We start from the raw sequence: 22,797 nt of genomic DNA, 5'->3' as shown, positions 1-22,797 counted from the left end.
TAGTCTTTGCAAATATTTTTAGTAAGTCGAAGTTGGATAATTTTTTTTAATTGTGTTTCGTTATAATAATTCTCTTTTCATCTGCCACATCTTAACTTGATAAGTTCAGTCTTTGATTAACATTATATCAAATATTAATTCAACTTTTGAGTAAAACGTGCATAATGTGTTCAATTAACGGGTAATTTTTTATTTTATTTTATTTTTCTTACTAAAAACAAAACAATTTAAATTTGATATTTTATAACACTAGTAAGAAACATTGCAAATTAGAGACCCTTAGACACAAGATGTACAGTTCATCAATAGAGACTGTTTTCTCGTGGGGGAAAGAGAACACTTCCAAAAACTACAGCCAACCGAATAACAGTTTTTAGCGTACATTTATACATGCGAATACAGTACCTATCATAATTTTTTCAGTGCAGATAATGTTTGGTTCTAAAGCAAAGACGACGAATACAAAAGCATATCATATTTTTACAAGAGTGTGTTTCAGAGTTCTTTAGAACTGTCAGATTTGTCGAGTTTCGGAAGGGCCTGAGCTTGAAGATTCTCCGGCCATCTCGCCTGTTCGGGACGGTGACCTTTTCAAAGAAACTGGCACCCCGGAAATTTCCTGAACAAATTGTACCAAAACGTTTCAGAGCAATCTTTTTAGTTGGAAATCAGGAGTTAGAAACACAAATTGCCTAAACCATGGAGACGTTTCTATTCGGAAAGAGAACCATAGATACAGATTTTTTAGGGGTATATTTTAAAGCAAATTACAAATAAATATTTGTTTTTTAAAAAAAAAATCATCTAAGATCAGTAACTTATAGATTAATATTGTATAACTCTGAAATATATAATGCCAGTGACATAACAAAAAATGTCTAATAAGAAGAAAAGTTTGTAACATGTGATTGATAATACGGTCGATTACTTAATCATATATGTATTTTCTTTGTGTGCGTATTCCCTAGTTTCTTCTAGGATAATTATCCACTATTCCCCATCTTTGTCAAGAGAATTGGAGAAGTTAGCACACCTAAAAGCATCCACTGTTAAAATAACACTAATACTTGACATGCAGTAGCTGGCTAACTAGTGTCCTTTACTTCAATTATTGAACAGATGCACACTTAAACACGGCAGAGGTGTCATGCGGACAAGTTGCAAGGTGCAAGGAAAGGCACACACGTTATGAATCTTGTCGCACCTTGAAACTAAACACATCTCTTGTGGGGTATTAATAGCAATTGGTCTTTAATTATCCAGTGTTAAAAAAATCATTCCATGACAGTCAGTATACTTCACAAGAACGAAGAAAAATGAATCGCACACATCACCTTCATTAGATGTAACCTCAAGTCACACGGTCGAACCTGATTTCCAATACATGCCATAACAAATTTCGAGTACGAAAATAACACATCAGCAGCAGCTTGCTTTTTTTCTTCGATCTGTGAAGGATATATTTTGGTCACAGTCACAAAAGTTACAACAGAAAAACGTTTTAAAAGTTGCAACAAATAAGCTATCCATGTGAAAATTTAAACTGTTAGAGGTTAGTTTCCTTCTTGAGGGCTCATTTTTTAGATGCAGAAACGTCTTTCAACTAATAAAGTATACCGAGATGCTACAAATATTTTAAATTTTATTAGAGACAAGTATTAATCAAAACTGAATAGATGTGTGTTATAAAGCCAGTCATATTAATCATTCAAAATATACAAATCTCTGACCAGTATACTGCGTGGATATGGCTACAGAAGTATCCAAAAATTAAATTAAAATATAATGTTAGTGCTACTATCTGACATGGGCATTCATCTTACTAGAATGTGCCAATCACGACTTTATCCACATCGGTTCAGATATGCTGGATTAAAACAGAAATGAAAATATTCTCCAGCGATAGATTTCTGAAAACATTTGGTCTTAAAAATGGTTTTGGATCTGATAAGAGGGTCAGGTGACTATTAAAACAAGCATATTACTACGTCCAATATGCATTTTGCCCACCCCCTATTCCACCAACGTTTTGAGCTCACTAGCATAAATAAAAGAATTACAGTATCATATTCAGAAAGTAACAGACAAACCAAAATTATTAATCACTGCATTTCCAAGCCAAATATTCAGTAGTCTGCACTCTGCAGTAACTAATCACAAAGATTCAGTTTAGCCAACGATGATCTGATGGATTTGGAATCGTAATTTTTTAACTTTTTGAAAAGAACCGAGTTTAAAATCCATTCAAACTTGAAAGTATTAGGTGGCATATTGGAAACATTTGGTTTTTAACAATGTGTAGCTTTCTCAAAACTAAATTCCATTTCTTTCAATAGAGAAAAGAAATTCTTCAATCACCATCTTGATTTTTCTCGAAGACCGAAAATAAAATTTTGATTTCAAGAACATCGAATCCAATTTCAAAGCCAGCGTTTATTTGCTTGCCAGAAAAGGTTGAGATTTTGCCAAGGTAACTCATCATGCAATCAACTCTTCAAAGCGGCGCCAAAACCCTAATCACTAGTTAAATAAGAAAAAATGAAAAATAATTATACGACAATCAAATCGCATGTGTTTACCCCCAATTCCAAATCGTGCCCTAAATCACAGCCTGAGAAAAAACAACATCCATAATTGAACCAAGAACAATAAAAGAACGAATCTTTAGTACCTCGTAATCTTTCATCGAGTAGCTTTGTCAAATTCACCAAGTCCAAAGACAGCCCCGAATTGAAATTGGGTAAAGTAGACGAATAGAGTGGCTTTGGAGGTTGGAAACTGAAAAGGGCCTATATGTGTTACATGCTCAACTGAGAGAATAATACAAAATAAACTCATAAACACTTTTTTTGATAAGAAAATAAACCCATAAACACTTGAGATCATTTCACAATAAATGTCTAGAAACTGCTATGAAATCTTGATAGACATGTGAAAACAAAAGGCATAATAGGCTGAGTGATGCTACATGTACAACAAAATTTGTACAACGAATGTTACAACACAAAAAATTCAATACAAGAATTTAATTTATCAAAATCTCACGATACATTAAATACAAAATCTCGTAATAAAATAGTAAAATCTCACGATATTATTGTTACAAATATCGTTGTACACGATATTTGTTGTACCTCTAGCATTTTCCTAACACGCTAAAGACTACTTTTTATAAATGACTGGATTAGAATCAATGATAAGTTATTTTAATATGTAAAACTATACTATATTGTTTCTTTTAGACTATATAATTAGTTTTATCGTTGTTTTTTGAATGTATTTATTTAAAGTTTTTCTTGTTTTTGATCGTTTCATTGCTTCTAACTTGGTTTTTAAGTTTTTTTTTGCTTCCTTTGGTTTTGAATGTCGATAACTTTTACATCTATCTGGTATCTCAATTAATTTTATCTTTTCGTCTGTGTTTTTTTTTTTGTTATTTGAACTTTTGTTGGATTGAGACCTTTTTTCCTTTTTCGTTTTATTTCTTTGATTGTGGTGTTATTCATTTCATAGTTTCGATCAGATTTAAATGTGATAGTAAATTGAAATTGAACCATCTCTAATTCCACTTGGCATTAACTGCCATACTAATTTTATACATGTGTAGTGGAGTTTCATAAAAAAAATCTTAGACAAATAACAGCCTAGGAATTGGTCTCCTGCTTGCCCAAACTATGGGGTATAGATGACTCTTTCTGGAAGAGGAATGATGGTTGGCACTTATTATATATACACTTGTGGTACATAAAGATTAACTTTGGAGACAGCTTTCTTGGCAATCATTTGATGTGAAGGAGATCCAAGTTCTTGTATTCATGAACTTAAAGCAAAGGAAATCTAAATGTCACCAAGAAAACTTTTCTTTAAATACAAAAGTACTGCCTGTATTTACAGATGTTTGTGAAAGCATTATTGCTTAGTTCCTGCAGATTACAACTCAGCTTTAACTTACACAAAATGCTATGTATATAATCGTATGGAAAATACACTATTTACCTTCTCTAACAGGAGAATATTCAAAGATCAGAACCATAACTTAATTTTCTTGTTTAATATCTTTCAACACTACTTTCATCGAATGGCGTAGCCATAAACAGTTCCTCGAGCGTTGGGAGGCTCTGAGATGTTTCTGCTGTATGAATATTTTTTGTAGAATGACCAAAATGTGACTCCTCATATCCTCCTTCAATTGATTCCACTGATGCTATTGACGTTGTTGCGGTTAACAGTTTGAAAGGTGCTTCTTGTTTAGCCCTCACTTTTCTTCTCCATCCATGAAGAGATCGTCTCACGTTTTCGGATACTATGGTTTTCTTATATTTGGAACCCATCTGCAATAATTGATAACAGCAAAGAATACACATATCCTGTCATTTTCTTGAACTTAATTAGAAGTCAGAATTTCCACAAAGAAAGCTATATAAGAACGAACACAAAAAGATATATGTATGAAAAATGAGAGGGAATCTCTTATTTCATTTACCTGAGTAACGATAACATAGAGGGGGAATGTGATAAAGCTACACCAGAACTGGGAGACAACCCTGCAGACAAATCAATTAAATCTATGGTTTGGAGCATGGTTTGTATGAATCAAAGGTTGATGAAAAGATATTGAACTAGTCTTGTCGTAGGAAAAATGGTGTACCCAAATGTCAAGCGAATTATAAGGAAACTACGATCTCCGGTGAAACATGATGGTCCTCTAACTTCCCACTGGAAAAAAGAAAACGAAGCAAACAGACGTAAAGAAAGTAAATAACAAAGAAAAGGGAGCTGAAATGACTAGTTGTTGCATGTTAAGATAAACAACTCCACTGTTTAGGCATGGACCAAAATTTTTTATCCGGGATCAAATAAAAATATACAAGGAAAGTGAAAGCAGGACATGAAGAAATGTTACCAGGGACCATGTATACATCGCCATCTCGAATGCATTCTGCAATTTCAGTAAGGTGTAAGGAAATTATACGTTTTTGTCACAGTTTTCGTTCAAGCCTTTTCATTCTCATTGAATAAATAATTTCATCTGAATCCGAAAAGGGGCTATTCAGGTTGTAACCTGGAAGGATACAAATTGTATCAACCGAAGCAAAAGCCGAGGGTTCCCAAACCAGAATAGTTCATCCCTCAGGTTGAACTGATCAAATCCTGTCAATTGACTCGAATCCATGATTTCAACAGCCAGCTTCACAACAATGTGATGGAGCTTCATCCCGATAGCGAGGATCAACTAGCAGCCAAGATAAAATTTGGTATAGGCGATGATCAAAGAGCGAATAAATGTTTGTACTCAGCACGAAAACACGAACATTATTAACTTTTCAAGACAAACAAAGGTTAAAGGACTCACAATTGCAGGTAAGAATGACATCCAGAAGTAGATATTTGTTCCTGAGGCAAGGAGACACAACACCTTAGAGATTGATACTATTATATTTGGTAGAATTCAATTAAGTACTTCAGTATACAGTCAATTCATATCGACAAGAATCAAATATCAATCCCACCAAATTAAAAATTATTCCCAAGCCATTTATCAAAGTGGTTTCAGTATTCCCATCAGCATGAATGAGCAGAGATATGTTTAGTTGCAGAATTTTTAAAGGTAAAATTGAAAACGTGAATTTACCATGAAAGCCTAGAACAATACACGAAATGGCAAATATCCAAAGAGGGACACTGCAAAGGAAGTGAAGTTGAATTCAGTATCAATGATAGATGCAGAGGCAAAGATAACATTTTCACTTTATTTGCATGTATTAATAATTTTTGTAGAGTGTTTACATGCCCCACAAAAGATTGTTGGAGTGTCTAATTTGCTTGAGAGTTTCTCCCACCTCTAACCCTTATCTTTCGAGTTTGGATTTTTCTCTTCCTGTGGCTTAATATTGACGTTTTCATTGAGAATCGATGCAGCACAATTGGTGACTTGGGAAAGGGCTATAGTGGCTCATTTTGAGTAATGTACTAATGTTGCACTTATTCATTTTGTAGGCTAGATTAAGATACATCACTTCGATCAGTGAAATTAAAGTGACATGGAGGGGATACCATAGGCATCAATTTCTCGAGGGTGAATAATGATGTGTCCCATATTGGCTTCACAAACAATTATGGAGTGACTACTAAGTTTGAAGGATCTTCCACTTAGCAGTTTAGTCTTTTGGTTCTCCTCTCGAACTTATGGCATAAGAGGAAGGAAACACAGCACGAGGCAATACAATCTAGCATATACAAGAAACACATGGGATTTCATATTCAAAGCACCAACATAATCAGAGATAAACTTCTTAATCTAGTATTGATAAAGTTACATTAATGAAAAACCAAATAAGAGCGCTTCACAACAGGTCTTTCACTGTACGATCAGATGGACATGGTTCTTGATACAACAGTTGCAAAAATATGAAGAAGTTTAAAGACCCCAACAGTGGTTACCTAATGCCGACAATATCTCGAAATTCTTCCTCCATACTTCGCAGCATGTAATTATGAAAATCATACGTTAAAGGTAGTTGATGAGTCTGCAGCGTGTTGAAAGGTGAAGGAGATTATAGTTAGGCTCTTGATTTGTGATAATATATGCTGATCTAAGTTATGATGAAGTTAAGTTCATTTTTTAACATGATTTTATTCGTAGGGAAACAAAAAACTAATGTCAGAAATTTTGAAACTTTAGACAATTTTTTGGCAGTATAATTCAAATTAATTAAGAGACAAAAGGAAAACACTTACAGAGACAAAGCCAAATCGCAAAGCCGTGTAGTCAGCTTGATTAATTGAACTCCAAAATTGGCGGAAAAAACAAAGCTAAAAACAGGAAAACAAAGTGAAGATTTCATATTTTTCAAAAGCAAAATATATTGCTGAAAAGAATGAAACTAAATGTGTTAACACATTAGAAATGTGAACAGAAAACCGAAATTTTCCAGCTGCAAAATGACTCTGAATACCGTGGAAATTCTACATGTGCATTACCAGCCAAACTAGAACTCTGTGCTGACTCCATCTGTGGGAAGTCTGGTGAAATATGAAACTTGAGGGGCGTGTCATCTGTGCACCATTCACTGCGACATCTTGAGAATCTATATCAAATTTCACGTGGAAAAATAATTAAGCTGATAATCAGTTTTATCTGTCCCATGGATAAAAATAATTGGGAAATATTATAGGAATTGTATCAATCACCAATAGAAGTGTTTGTACTCATCAACGTCCGAAAAGCCATGGTCTTGGCATGATTCTCCCATGGCCTCCAGCTATATATCTGCATTTGTTGGCTGAATTTTTAAGCACAATGGGTGAGGTAACTGAACCATAATGCCAAAATACAATACTTTGCAGGTGATATATTGACCTTGATCATGGCTAGTGCAATGGCTAAAAAACTATAGGAGACATGTGTAACACCAAGAACAATTAAGAACCGATGAAGCTGCTCAAGGCTCTCGTATGAGGCAAATGGCTGACGATCCTGGAATAAACATAACAGAATGAAAAGCTCCCATGAAGGTACAAACAATCACAATTTAACCATAGTGAATTTTCAAATTTACAGTGAAGCTGCAGTACTGAAACGGTATTAAGCTTTATAGTGATTCCATATGGATAGTCTTTTCATAAGCCATTCTGATGCCATGGTAGAAAATATCCAGAAACTCCATCTCAAAACTTTGGTCTTTGTTTCAATTTTTAAATCTTTTAGACAAGTAAAAGTTGCAGCATTACTGATAAGTTTTGTGTTGTTCTCCGATTAACTCAGTTTGGAACTGGTCAATTTGATTTGTGTTCTCAACAATTTGTCTCTCCTAATCCTAGAATTTGCAGAGACAAAATGAATATGTTATACTTCTAAACTTGACAAATAAGAGTGATTCTATATACACTTATTTTTGCGTTAACATGTACATACTTCATTTAATCTGGCTTAATTTACAGCTTAGCTCCTTATCTTGAATCTAAAAAAGCAGCTTGCAATCAATCACTTTGGTTTGCTTTTTCAATAATTTGTCACTCCTAATCCTAGAGTTTAAAAGAAACCGGTGTGAAACTTCTAAAACACAAATATGAGTTCATCCATACTCATTTTTGAGTTCATATATATATATATACCTCATTTAATCTGGCTTAGTAATTTATAGCTTAGCCACTTATCTTAGAGCTAAAACAGTTGAACAAAAGAAGTTGTTGCTCACACATTCGCATCACAGGCATGATTAGAACCAGAATACAACAATTAAAGCAATACTAATACATTTTATCGGTGGAAATATGCAAAAGATGCCGAATAACATTACCTTAGGACAAAAATCTTCATGCGCATCATCCAACAAGTGGCGTGAAATCGAGGAATTCCAACGATTAGATGATAGGACAAGAGAATGATTTACAATAGCTCGACGATGCACATGATTATGAAGTGAACATGGATAAAACCGGTTGCTCAATGCTGATGACTTCACACAGATTTTGGACACAAAAATGATCCAATGGCCCATCAGCAGTGACAGAAGGCCAAATACCATTAGCTCTGATCAGACCAAAGGAGGGAAACAAAAAATGAAAAAGAAGAAAGGAAAAAATATATGTATTTGAGGAATAATAATTGTTTTGTCCTAAAGCTCAAGTTCTACCAAGGATTAGTGTCATGCACTATTTTTTGATAAAGTATATTGACATCCAATCCATGAACCAAACGGTGCCCAAGATATTCAAATTACTCAACTAAGTGGCCACATATTATTATAGGTGCAAAACATTTTAAAACTTCAAACATGATTTTATGAACAATGTAAGTTTAATTTGGTCGACATCTTACATACCTTCCTTGATCTTGTTAAGAGCAGCAAGAAGATGCTTCCTTTTGGTCTTGTCCAACCACTTCCGCACCAAATATAAGAAGAAAAAACATTTCAGAATCGAAGAATCCAAAAGGGTCTCCAAAATATTTCTAAAGAATAATCAAACCTTTCCAAATTTCTTCAATCCACCATGAATCAAATACCCAACGCCAACCAAAAGACTAATAACAGTGGCAACAGCCCATGAAGGCGTTTCAGCCAAGGATCTTCCTTCCATTATTCCAAGAAAAATGAAATCTTTCGCAAGAAAATGTAGGCTAGCGCCGCCTCGCAGAAACGAAAACAGAGTTGCATTTGTGGATAAATGATGATTTTAGAATAGTATTACTTCCAAGAAGTGATCGATTTGAACAGATGAGTGATGGGTCAACAATTTAATTTGAAATATTTTTGGTTCGGTAGAGCTGAGACCATCGCGTGTGTGACATTAAGAATAGTCTGCATGGGATGCTATGGAGCAGCCGAGCATAAAGGTCCCATTTTCATTAAAGCCACTGACCAATAAAAAAATATTATATATTATTAGAAGATTAATTAAGTAAAAAATAAAATAAGAAATGCCAGCAAATTAAATTATATATATATATATATACTATAGATATTTTATGGTTTATCTTGAAATACAAGAGTTTATTTATTTTTATTTTTTTTGAAAAAAAGAATGAAATGCACGAGTTTTACTATAATTGATTTTGCATTAAAGAGTTGTGGTTAAAAGACGATATTAATTAACTAGCTAGATAGAAAAATGTTATTTTTTTATGATCCGCAAGCATCATTCTTCAGTAATTCAGTTCATACCGGTAAACTCTTAAACTAACTGAATATCAATATCAAATATTATCTTAATCCTACCTATATATATTTGAAATTTATCAATTAATAAAATTAATATCATGATAAGTATCATGAAGCTAACTCTACCTTTACAATATCCAAAATTATTAAAGCCTAAGTCCACAAATTATAACTGAGAAGACAATATAATAGTATAAATAATGACAATATAATATATGTTAACCTAATTAAGCTCATCAAAATGAATTTATTTCAAACTACTTTAAGTATTATTCTAATAGAATATCTAACAACTTATAATTTGTTATATTAACATTATAATATTAATTATGCATATGTATTGAAATGTAGATTATCGGATCAAAATGATACCATAATGTATTTAAGGTATTAACTTGACAACAAGTTAATAAACAAACAAATAAAACTATAATGAGGAGAACATAGTAAGACAAACTATGTCTTTAATTACCCGACAAAACCTTTATTTCAACTTTCCAACCAAGTAATTCTATCACCAACTTTCCCTATTTCCCAAGTAAATTAAAAAAGAAAGAAAAGAAAAGAAATTAAAAGAAAAGAAATTAAAGAAAGGAAAGGAAAACATATAATAACTCGTTATATTATGTGGAGGACACAAATCGTTTGAAAATTTTAAATATTTGATTTCAAAAAATATTGTTTAAGAAATTAATTTATGTTTTTAAGGGGACATTGGAACTTAATTATGACTTATGAGTTCCTTGTTCAAAGAGGTACCACTGGACACTGGTTCGGTTTCTACGCAATATATGTATTTTTGCATTATTAATTTTTTTACTCTAGTTTATTTCATATCTTATTTGAAATGAATAATTATTACTTGATATTTTTCCATGTTGTGAAAATTTTATTTTAGTTTTTTGTCTCTAGGAGTGTGATATATTTTAAATTAGGAATTGGTTAAGCTAATTTGATAAGATATAGCATTCATAGATTTAAAATAAAGTCGTTTGTTTTAAATATGGTAGCAGGTATTATTTACCATTTAAATTATGTATCTATTTTCTAATTTAGATTGCTTACCTTAAAATCTGATTTTTGAAGTATCTATTCATGTCAAGAGCAGAAACCACCTATCAACTTTCACTAATCTTAGTGTCCCTTAAAAACCAATAATTCCATGTGTTCTCTTCTAATTTTGTTTTCACCTTTCATTTTACATAGCTATCATTTATTTTAAAAATAAATTATTTAAATTTTGAAATTGGTAAGAAAATATGCTTGCTTTTCAAAGTTATCCTGCAATGGATTTTCTTTAAAAAAATATATATATATATAGAATATATTTAATGACCCAGAAAAATAATATGTCGATTATATGATCACTTCTAGTGATACACAACACGAATGTAGAAATAGCTAGTATTTTATAATATTTCGAATTGCCTCACATAAATAATATATAAATTAATCACCCAATAATAAATTATTAAAATAATAGGAAAATAATATTATTATTATCATATTAGTATCATTATTACGTGTATTAATATTATCATAGTAGTATTATAATCATTGTTGATGGTAGATTGGTAATCAGTTTTCATTATGACATTATCATTATATTATTTTTGTTGATAAGTTATATGATTATGTTATTACATTAACACAATCAATATAATTATTATTTCATAGAATTATGACTTGTGCACTGTGAGACCTCGATTCTAATCATCTAATCTCAGAATAAACAATAATAACGCATACAAGATCTAAGATTAAAAGCAAAGTTTTTTTTTTTTTTTTTTTTTTACACAGGGTGACGCGCGGGTGGCCACCCGAGGCGCGGGCGCGCATACAGAGCTGCCCGGGCCTCCGAGAAAGGGAGCAGAACGCGCGGGCGCTCCTCACCAGGCGCGGGCGCGCATGGCCTGCTGTTTTAGCTCAAAATAAGGCTCCAAAAGTGCAATCCAACACCCGGAAAGGCTCCGACATGATCCAACTAACACTTTTCAACAACGAAGTATTCAATTACAAGAAAGAGTTCGAATACAAAACATATCAAGTTCGAGTTCTAACATGCTCCAATCTTAAACTAGATAAACATGCTAATTCGACTTCTAAACCGAGTCTCACTTCTACTACTTGCCCTCGAAGCTAACCATGCCTCTTCTGACTTGTTCCTGCCCCACCTGTTGCCAAGTACACATACAAAACAAAGCAACAGCCGGATAACCGGTGAGAACGACATTCCCAGTAAAAGCAACATAACAAGTAATACAAGTAACAAACATGCTTTCAATACAATAACAAAATCAATAACATCGTAATGAATGCATGTCTTTAAACAGGGATAATAAATCTGATAACGAGGGATTGCAGCTGTGCCTTTGGGATCCCGAGGGTAAGATCACGTAACAACTCACCGACTCTCCCAATCGAGGTGGTGCCACGTATCTCACTCCTCTAGACTTTGAGCAACTATAATGAGTATGCTAGCACCAGACGAAACGACTACGACCTGGGCCACTCAATCATAGTTCCCAAACGTCTAAACAAAAAGGGCGGTTCTGCCCGCTGAAAACAAGATTGGCTCAAGATGAATGCATAACAGAAACATAAAACATAAGCCAAAACAATCAAACAAAACACAAGTTCCTCATGCTAGAACAAGTGTAGATGCAAGTACGTGATTTCAAAAGGGAAAACTCAAGAACCACAGTCCCGAGTATGCTATCCCGCTGCGATGACTGCTTTTTACCTTTCAATGCAGTAGCTCCAACTCTGGATAAGCTACAAAAGAGATTGTATAAACAACTACACAATCTAACAACAACAAGGCAATGGTTCAAGGAAAACTCTTTATACCGTTCTTCGTCCAACTCTCGACGAACAATGCTGCTAACACAGGGCTCGACAAACTCCAACGAATCTGTAAGAATTCAAGAGTTTATCAACAACCACGATCACTCACACGCCAAGACTTCAATCAATACAAAAACGATTCGAAAACCCAAAACTCAAACCGACGGCATAACGGCTATAAACTGAACAAACCGGAAATGCAGACAGCAGTTCAATACCGATATCAACTCATATCAATGTCCAAAACAACAATAACAAAGCAAACCCATCAATCTAAAAATCCACATTTTCGAAAATGGCTTCCAAAAATCATAACAAATCCGAACGTCGCTCTAATTCAAAACCGACAGATAATAAACGATCAGAACTCTGTCTAGAACAACATACTCGAATCTCGAACGATTCTAACAACATCCAAAAACTAGAATGTATCCGATCGTAGAAGAACTTACAATATAACAGAGCTCTCACTGCAGTGATCGATAATCTGCCTTCAGAAATAAATTCCAACGGCCGGATCGAGCTCGGGATGAAATCTGGAAGCTTGAAGAATCGATTTCTTCAACAATGGAGGAGGGAGGCGTGAAGAGGAAGATGATGGAGAAGAGAGTGGGTCCAAAATCCTTATAAATATCTATAAAAACCGATAATTGCGTTTTAGTCCCTGAAAAATCCAATTTTTGCAAAAAAGACCCTGATCAAAATCAAACCGGCTCGAGAACTCTGTAATCTCTGATTAACTCAAATAAATTCAATTAAGATAAAAATGGGGCGTTACAATTCTCCCCCACTAAGAAGAGATTTCGTCCTCGAATCCACAAGAACCATAACTCATAAGATAGAATAAAGAACTAAAGACAGTAAGAAGAACTCACGTCATCCGAATAACTCCGGAAATCGCTGTCTCATGTCAGATTCTGTCTCCCAAGTCGCTTCCTCGACGCCGTGACGGCTCCACTGTACTTTCACCAATGGAATCAACTTGGTTCTGAGTTGCTTTTCTTTTCGATCAAGGATCTGAATCGGTCGCTCAAAATAGCTCAGGGTCTCGTCTAACTCGGCTTCGTCAGGCTGAAGGATATGAGAAATATCTGGTTGATACTTTCGCAGCATAGAGACGTGAAAAACGTCGTGAATACCAGATAAAGACGGAGGAAGTGCAAGTCTGTAGGCAAGATCGTCTATTTTCTCGAGAATTTCGTACGGACCGATGAATCTCGGAGATAACTTTCCTCTCTTACCGAATCTGACGGTGCCTCTGAACGGAGAAATCTTAAGGAATACACGGTCTCCCTGCTCAAAACTCAGAGGTCGACGTCTGACATTCGCATACTTCGCCTGTCTATCTTGAGCTGACTTCATTCTGGTCTGAATGATCTTAACCTGCTCTGCCATATCTCTAAGCATCTCCGGTCCCAAATCTGGTGACTCGGACAATTCATCCCAAAACAACGGAGATCGGCACTTTCTACCATACAAAGCCTCAAAAGGCGCCATACCGATACTCGCTTGGAAGCTGGTGTTGTAAGAAAACTCGACAAGAGGCAAAGAATCCTGCCAACTAGTGCCAAAGTCTAGCACTACCGCTCGCAACATATCCTCCAACGTCTGGATAGTCCGCTCTGACTGTCCATCTGTCTGAGGATGATAAGCTGTACTCAGATGCAATCGAGTACCAAGTGCCCCCTGAAGACTGTGCCAGAAGTGAGAAGTGAATCTAGGATCTCTGTCTGAAACGATCGACTTCGGCACACCATGCAATCTCACAACATTGCTAACATACAACTCAGCCATCTGATCATGACGATACGTCATCCTGTACGGAATAAAACACGCAGACTTTGTCAATCGGTCGATCACTACCCAAATAGCATCGCATCCTCGAACGGATCGTGGTAGCTTCGTGACAAAATCCATAGAAATGTGATCCCATTTCCATTCAGGAACAGATAGGCTGTGCAAAAGACCACCTGGTCGCTTCCGCTCTGCTTTCACTTGCTGACAATTCAAGCACCGAGATACAAATCTCGCAACATCGTCCTTCATTCTCTTCCACCAGAACTGACTCTTCAGATCGTTGTACATCTTACGACCTCCAGGATGAACGCTAAACCGACTGCAATGAGCCTCTCGGAGAATACGTTGTCTCAACTCCGAAATATCAGGCACAACAATACGATTATTCACGAACAAAACATCATCTCTAACCTGGAATTCAGACTGATGGCCCGATCTGACTTTCTCTACTGAAATCTGGATGCTCGGCTCAGACTTCTGTGCTTCTCTGATTGCAACAAACAACTCTGGCTCGGCTTGAATAGCAAACACTCTAATAGTCTCCCTATCTGTTTCAAACTCTAAACCAGAAGTGCAACAATCATCGATCAGCTGGGAAACACCCATAGTAGAAAGAGATAAAGAACAAAGCTTTCGGCTCAAGGCATCTGCAACTGCATTAGACTTCCCCGGATAGTACTTGATTTCACAGTCGAAATCCTTCAACAGATCTAACCATCTCCTCTGTCTCATATTCAGCTCTGCTTGAGAAAACAAGTACTTAAGACTCTTATGGTCAGAAAAGATCTCGAAAGACTCACCATAAAGATAGTGACGCCAGATCTTCAGAGCAAAGACGATCGCAGCTAGTTCAAGATCATGGACCGGATAACGAGTCTCATGCGGTTTCAGCTGCCTTGATGCATACGCCACCACATGCTTATGCTGCATAAGAACACAACCCAAGCCTCGGTTAGAAGCATCACAATAGACTGTGAACCCTCCAGTACCCTTCGGAATAGTAAGAATTGGAGCACTGGTCAGTCTCCTCTTTAGATCAACAAAGCTAGCCTCACAATCTGGAGTCCAGACAAAAGGCGCATTCTTCTGAGTCAGCTGGGTAATAGGCTTGGCAATAGACGAGAAACCCTCGATGAAACGACGGTAATAACCAGCTAAACCCATGAAGCTTCGGATCTCAGGTACTGATGTCGGTCTAGGCCAATTCATAACCGCTTCGATTTTGCTGGGATCGACAGAAATCTCATCTTCAGAAATAATATGACCGAGAAAGACAACTCGATCTAACCAGAATTCGCATTTTGATAGCTTGGCAAACAACTGCTCAACTCGCAAAATCTGCAAGACGATTCTCAAGTGCTTTGCATGGTCAGTACGGTTCTTTGAGTAGATAAGAATATCATCGATGAAAATAATGACGAACTCATCTAAATAACGCTGAAAGATACGGTTCATCAAACCCATAAAAACAGCTGGAGCGTTAGTCAAACCGAACGGCATGACTATAAACTCAAAGTGACCATACCTCGTTCTGAATGCGGTCTTAGGAACATCTTCCTCTCGCACTCTCAGCTGATGGTAGCCTGACCTCAGATCAATCTTAGAGTAGACAGAAGAACCCTGCAGTTGATCAAACAAGTCATCTATTCGGGGTAAAGGATATCTGTTCTTAACTGTAGCCTGATTCAATTGGCGGTAGTCGATACAGAGCCGCATAGAACCATCCTTCTTCCGAACGAATAGAACAGGAGCACCCCAAGGCGATACACTAGGTCTGATGTATCCCTTGGCAATCAAATCCTCAAGCTGCTCCTTCAACTCTCTCAATTCAACAAGTGCCATACGATAAGGAGCTTTTGAAATAGGTTGAGTACCTGGCACTAAGTCAATGCTGAATTCGACTTCTCGAATGGGTGGCAATCCAGGAACATCTTCCGGAAACACATCAGCAAAATCTCTAACCACTGGTAAGTCAACCAAAGTTGGGCTAGATTTCAGTACATCAACCGCATAAACCAAAAATCCTTCTGCACCTCTCTGTAACAAACGAGTCATAGATAACACTGAAATCAAAGGAATTCTAGATCGAGAACCCTTACCAAAGAATTTCCACTCGTCTGCCATTTCAGGTCTGAACCTGACAACCTTCAGAAAACAATCGACTGTCGCCCTGTACTTGGTTAAAGCATCTATCCCGACAATACAATCAAAATCTGACAGTCCAAGTACAATACAGTCGAATTCTAACAAATTTTCCTCAAAACAAAGTTCACAGTTCCTGACTAGTCGGACAGAAACAATTCCTCCACCCAAAGGTGAAGTAACAGCTACTACAGTAGGCAACAATTCAGTTGGCAAAGCATGCAATAACACATATTTCTCAGAGATAAAGGAATGGGAAGCACCTGTATCTATCAAGACATGAGCAGAATGACCGAAAATCGAACAGTTACCTGCTATGACATCGTCAGGTGCTGCCTGAGCCTGATCCTCTGTCAATGCAAAGACTCGTGCTTGCTGTCTCGGAGGCTGATTTGCACTAGAGCTACCTCCTTGTCTGTTCTGCTGTTGCTGGGGTTGGAAAGAGTGCACTGCAGACGACTGCCTCTCCGGCTGAGCTGCAGGTCTAGACGAACTCCCACTCTGAGCTCTATCTCTATTACGTTGAGGGCACACTTTAGAGAAGTGTCCCGGTTGCTGACATGTGTTACAATTGCCGAAGACTCCCACACACTGATCCGGTGAGTGTCTTCCTCCACACTTGCTGCAGTACAAGGATGATGACCCAGAACTCGGTCCTGAACCGAATTGCTTCGAACCACTGGAACTGGACGAACTGTTCTCCTGTCTCTTGAACTGTTTACCTCTTGCCTTGTACTGATCCTTTCTGTTTCCCCCACTGTTTCCACCTTCATACCTCTGCTGCTGGTTCTGATATTGAGGTGGCTGATTCTGGTACTGAGATGGTTGGTTCTGATACTGCCTCTGCTGCTGAGGTGCCCCCTGATTACCTCTTTGCCTCCACAAGCCTGCTTCTGCTCCCTTTGCGTAATTCATGGCATCCGCAAAGTTGCTAGGCCTGTTGGTGTTAACCAACGTGAAGACATCGGGGTTCAACCCGTTGATGAACTGATCTGCCTTAGCTTCTTCATCTTCGGCAATTAGCGGTGCAAAACGCAACAGACTATCGAACTTAGCCACGTACTCTTCAATGTTCAGATTCCCTTGCCTCAGATTTGCAAACTCTGCTCCCTTATCCTTACGATACGAGATAGGGAAAAACCGCTTATAAAACTCAGATTTAAAAAGAGTCCAAGTAACCTCTGTACCTCTACTCTCAATTGCTTTCTTTGTCATGATCCACCAGCTCTTAGCACCACCACGCAGCTGATGAATTACTAACCTGATTCGGCGGTCATCTGTGTAGTCAATGGAATCAAACAACTGATCCATATCATCCAACCAACTCTCACAGTCAACTGGATTTTCTGAACCCATCAACAATGGCGGATTGAACGACTGAAACCTCTTCAGCAAGGTTTCCATAGGAGTCGCTGAAGCATCCAACTGATCAACCTCAGTGCTAGCTTGCTCAGTCGCAGGGATAACTGGTGGTGTGTTTCTGTTTATCACTCGACGAGGACCCATCTGATAATCAAAGGTTAGCACACGAGATATCTCAATTGCTACCGTCAGTGCCCTTACAACCGCTTGGAATACCGAATACCAGTCGAGAACAGAAACAGTTATATCTCAAGTAGATCATGCTTTATTAATTTAAATCACACAACCATGTAATTCAAATAATGCTCAAACAATAAAGCATGCTCGCATGGAATTAAGTACACAATTAAATAATTCAAACACATGCGAGGAGTCATTGTACACAGACTCTATCTACCCCGCTCACTCTAGTTCGACCAAGAATCTTAATGCTCTGATACCACTTAATGTGAGACATCGATTCTAATCATCTAATCTCAGAATAAACAATAATAACGCAAACAAGATCTAAGATTAAAAGCAAAGTTTTTTTTTTTTTTTTTTTTACACAGGGTGACGCGCGGGCGCGCATACAGAGCTGCCCGGGCCTCCGAGAAAGGGAGCAGAACGCGCGGGCGCTCCTCACCAGGCGCGGGCGCGCATGGCCTGCTGTTTTAGCTCAAAATAAGGCTCCAAAAGTGCAATCCAACACCCGGAAAGGCTCCGACATGATCCAACTAACACTTTTCAACAACGAAGTATTCAATTACAAGAAAGAGTTCGAATACAAAACATATCAAGTTCGAGTTCTAACATGCTCCAATCTTAAACTAGATAAACATGCTAATTCGACTTCTAAACCGAGTCTCACTTCTACTACTTGCCCTCGAAGCTAACCATGCCTCTTCTGACTTGTTCCTGCCCCACCTGTTGCCAAGTACACATACAAAACAAAGCAACAGCCGGATAACCGGTGAGAACGACATTCCCAGTAAAAGCAACATAACAAGTAATACAAGTAACAAACATGCTTTCAATACAATAACAAAATCAATAACATCGTAATGAATGCATGTCTTTAAACAGGGATAATAAATCTGATAACGAGGGATTGCAGCTGTGCCTTTGGGATCCCGAGGGTAAGATCACGTAACAACTCACCGACTCTCCCAATCGAGGTGGTGCCACGTATCTCACTCCTCTAGACTTTGAGCAACTATAATGAGTATGCTAGCACCAGACGAAACGACTACGACCTGGGCCACTCAATCATAGTTCCCAAACGTCTAAACAAAAAGGGCGGTTCTGCCCGCTGAAAACAAGATTGGCTCAAGATGAATGCATAACAGAAACATAAAACATAAGCCAAAACAATCAAACAAAACACAAGTTCCTCATGCTAGAACAAGTGTAGATGCAAGTACGTGATTTCAAAAGGGAAAACTCAAGAACCACAGTCCCGAGTATGCTATCCCGCTGCGATGACTGCTTTTTACCTTTCAATGCAGTAGCTCCAACTCTGGATAAGCTACAAAAGAGATTGTATAAACAACTACACAATCTAACAACAACAAGGCAATGGTTCAAGGAAAACTCTTTATACCGTTCTTCGTCCAACTCTCGACGAACAATGCTGCTAACACAGGGCTCGACAAACTCCAACGAATCTGTAAGAATTCAAGAGTTTATCAACAACCACGATCACTCACACGCCAAGACTTCAATCAATACAAAAACGATTCGAAAACCCAAAACTCAAACCGACGGCATAACGGCTATAAACTGAACAAACCGGAAATGCAGACAGCAGTTCAATACCGATATCAACTCATATCAATGTCCAAAACAACAATAACAAAGCAAACCCATCAATCTAAAAATCCACATTTTCGAAAATGGCTTCCAAAAATCATAACAAATCCGAACGTCGCTCTAATTCAAAACCGACAGATAATAAACGATCAGAACTCTGTCTAGAACAACATACTCGAATCTCGAACGATTCTAACAACATCCAAAAACTAGAATGTATCCGATCGTAGAAGAACTTACAATATAACAGAGCTCTCACTGCAGTGATCGATAATCTGCCTTCAGAAATAAATTCCAACGGCCGGATCGAGCTCGGGATGAAATCTGGAAGCTTGAAGAATCGATTTCTTCAACAATGGAGGAGGGAGGCGTGAAGAGGAAGATGATGGAGAAGAGAGTGGGTCCAAAATCCTTATAAATATCTATAAAAACCGATAATTGCGTTTTAGTCCCTGAAAAATCCAATTTTTGCAAAAAAGACCCTGATCAAAATCAAACCGGCTCGAGAACTCTGTAATCTCTGATTAACTCAAATAAATTCAATTAAGATAAAAACGAGGCGTTACATGCACTTCTAGTAATTATCATACCAACAAATCTTATAATAACAACACATAAACAACTTTAAACTTTATTATTTTATTTTATCCACGCACTTTAGTAACTTATATTTAAAATAAAATCATACAACCGACAAGGTCATATAATAATAAGACATAGGAGTTTATAATTTGTTTTGAATAATTTTAGAGGTGTTTGCAATAATTTTAATAAATGATTTTTGGCTTTTGACTCAAAAAAACAGTTACATGTATCTTATATTTTGTGTCAGTTTTCCTTAATTTGATTGAAATCTAAAAGTTTATATAGTATGATGATTTGATTATCCAAAAATGAATATGATAACAAAAAGTTAATAATATCAAACTTTACCCACTTTTGATTTCGATTTTTCAACTTTTCAATTTTATTTTACACACTCCCAATTTTAATTATTCTCAATTTCTTCCTAATTAATCTATAAATATATAATTTATTGCTTAATCAAACACCCTTGAGCTTTCAAATTAAAGTTGCCTCCGTCTCTCTCTTTCCACTGCCACAAGTGCTCATCCACTCATCCTTAGTGATCAATCCCATAACCTTTGTGCACCAATGACAATTATGAACATTTTTGCTCGTGACGAATCAAGACTTAATAAATATTTTTTTGTAAAAAAAACCCCATAAATTTCTTTTATATAAAATTAGATAAGCCAACTTTTAAAATATCACTATTATTTAATGGATTAGACCCTTTCGAGGAACTTCTTAACTTGAGCAAAGGATTTCTTTTGTTTGGTATTAGCAAACTAATGACTTAATTCGTGATTACTTGTTGTTTGTCCCTTTGCCTTTGCAGAAATTAAGTACTACAAACTATCAATGAATAAAACAAGATGTGAAACAATCATCGAAATAGAAAAGATACCATAAAATCCCTTAAGGCACTTCGTGCTATATTATATATTATGAAAAGGACATAATAATAATAACAATAATTATTATTATTAGAGTAGGTCTCTTGTAAAACGGTCTTACGGATCATTATCCGTGAGACGATCAACCTACTTATATTTACAATAAAAAGTAATATTTTTTCATGGATAACTCCAAAAAAATATCCGTCTAACAAATTGATCTGTGAAATCGTTTCACATGAGTTTTTGTGTTATTATTATAATGGTTGAGAGTTCGTCATAAAGAAAAATGAACTCAAGAAGAGATGATCATGAAATGCTCCCAGATTATTCATCTTGGTATAACCATATATTATTGATCGATAGTCTTATCCTTCTATTATTTTCTAGCAAGAAGTAATTAATCAAAATGGACATTTACGAGTTTAACTGTTTGCAATCTAAAAAATTAGTGATTATAGATTTTTTTTAACAAATTTGTGAAGAAAGAATTCATTATCATTTATTAGCGGTTGTTAACACTAAATTTGTTAGTAGCAATCCGATGTATTCGATTTGACTTATCAACACTCAATAATGTTTCATAATCAGAACTTAATTATTATCTATTTATATAATTTATTTACTAAATAATTATTAAGAATCTGAATTATGATAAAAATGCAATTGGATTCAGCAAATTAATTGGTCGATATGAGACGCTGTAGGTAATCTAGCATTATGATTTTAAATGACTACTCAGCCAATTAAATAACATTAATTCATTTTCAAAGGGTGATTGAGTCGGTTTACACCGTCTAAGGAGGAATAATTACCAATTGTTGTGAGGTCCGCTAATTTTCCAGTGAATCCTGTGTTATTTGATAAATGTTCATATTTGGATTTACCATTATGGTAGTACTCTAAAAGTAGCATGAATTTTTTTTAGTGAAGTATGTCAAAGTTTTGTCAGTAGTCAGAAATTTGATCTCCACAAACACCTGTCTCATAGGCTTGCCCACGCTGGTATGGTTTACAAAATATTATTTTAATTCAAAAATTTATCTAATGCGCATCAAATAATACCAACACCGAGTTCCATGTCTTAAAAAGAATATATAGTAAAATATAATTCTTCTCACCGAGCGATGGCTGTTATTTTACTTTATTTAATTCATTGTATCTAGACATGAAATCGTTGAAGTGTGATGCTGATTCCATTAGTTAATTTGATCTTAATAGCATAATACCTGAGATAACTTGAATCCAATTACAACTATTTTATTTTATTTTTTTTGGTTTTCATCATCACGAGTGGAATTCTAAATTTTACGTCTAGCATGACTTAAAAAACAATAATTATTAATGACCAAATCAGTAATAAATAATTAATCGAACTCTACAAAAATAACCCACAAAATCCCCACGAGTCAGGCTATACAGTTAAATCGGTGATTAGACCCTTTAACGGGGTTTTCTTTTTTCATTTTTTTTTTGTTCCCTCTTTTTTGTTCCCCCCATTTTTTAACGACGCTTCATCATCCACACCAAAAATTAGTGTGTGTCTATATATATATATAAAATATAATTTATTGATTTCTATAAATTTATTTATTAGATTGTGGAGTCTTGTTGGATATTTCTATCCCACAACTGAAATATTTATCCTATATGATATGATGAAATTTGTGAAAATTTAAGTACTCTTTAGTCTTCTACACATAATGTCAAGTATATTATAAAAAAATATGAGTAAC

At 36.0% G+C, this 22,797-nt stretch overlaps 2 protein-coding genes across 4 annotated transcripts; both read right to left on the bottom strand.

Moving 5' to 3' along the window:
- Positions 1-225: 225 nt before the first annotated feature.
- Positions 226-2,853, bottom strand: LOC140892502 (uncharacterized). The gene is given in 4 exon segments (XM_073301423.1): positions 226-531; positions 533-619; positions 1,335-1,448; positions 2,672-2,853. Coding segments are annotated over 4 exon segments (252 nt in total). The 5' UTR covers positions 2,687-2,853; the 3' UTR covers positions 226-495.
- A 1,039-nt stretch (positions 2,854-3,892) lies between these two features.
- Positions 3,893-9,164, bottom strand: LOC140891848 (MLO-like protein 4). 3 transcript variants are annotated; one of them, XM_073300511.1, is made up of 15 exons: positions 8,971-9,164; positions 8,826-8,883; positions 8,301-8,533; positions 7,361-7,477; positions 7,192-7,270; positions 6,982-7,088; positions 6,739-6,813; positions 6,442-6,527; positions 5,633-5,682; positions 5,354-5,394; positions 5,063-5,233; positions 4,904-4,939; positions 4,649-4,716; positions 4,484-4,544; positions 3,893-4,331 (listed from the first exon to the last, which is right to left on the bottom strand). In XM_073300511.1, exons 1-15 carry the CDS (start codon positions 9,079-9,081, stop codon positions 4,050-4,052), a joined length of 1,575 nt encoding a protein of 524 aa, XP_073156612.1. In that variant the 5' UTR covers positions 9,082-9,164; the 3' UTR covers positions 3,893-4,049. The 3 variants fall into 3 exon arrangements, with proteins under 3 accessions (XP_073156612.1, XP_073156613.1, XP_073156614.1); XM_073300512.1 differs by having other exon boundaries at positions 6,982-7,079; XM_073300513.1 differs by having other exon boundaries at positions 6,982-7,070.
- Positions 9,165-22,797: the final 13,633 nt, after the last annotated feature.

The sequence above is a fragment of the Henckelia pumila genome, chromosome 3 (assembly GCF_033568475.1).
Source record: "Henckelia pumila isolate YLH828 chromosome 3, ASM3356847v2, whole genome shotgun sequence".
NCBI classification, from domain to species: domain Eukaryota; kingdom Viridiplantae; phylum Streptophyta; class Magnoliopsida; order Lamiales; family Gesneriaceae; genus Henckelia; species Henckelia pumila.
This window is presented reverse-complemented; position numbering and strand designations above follow the sequence as displayed.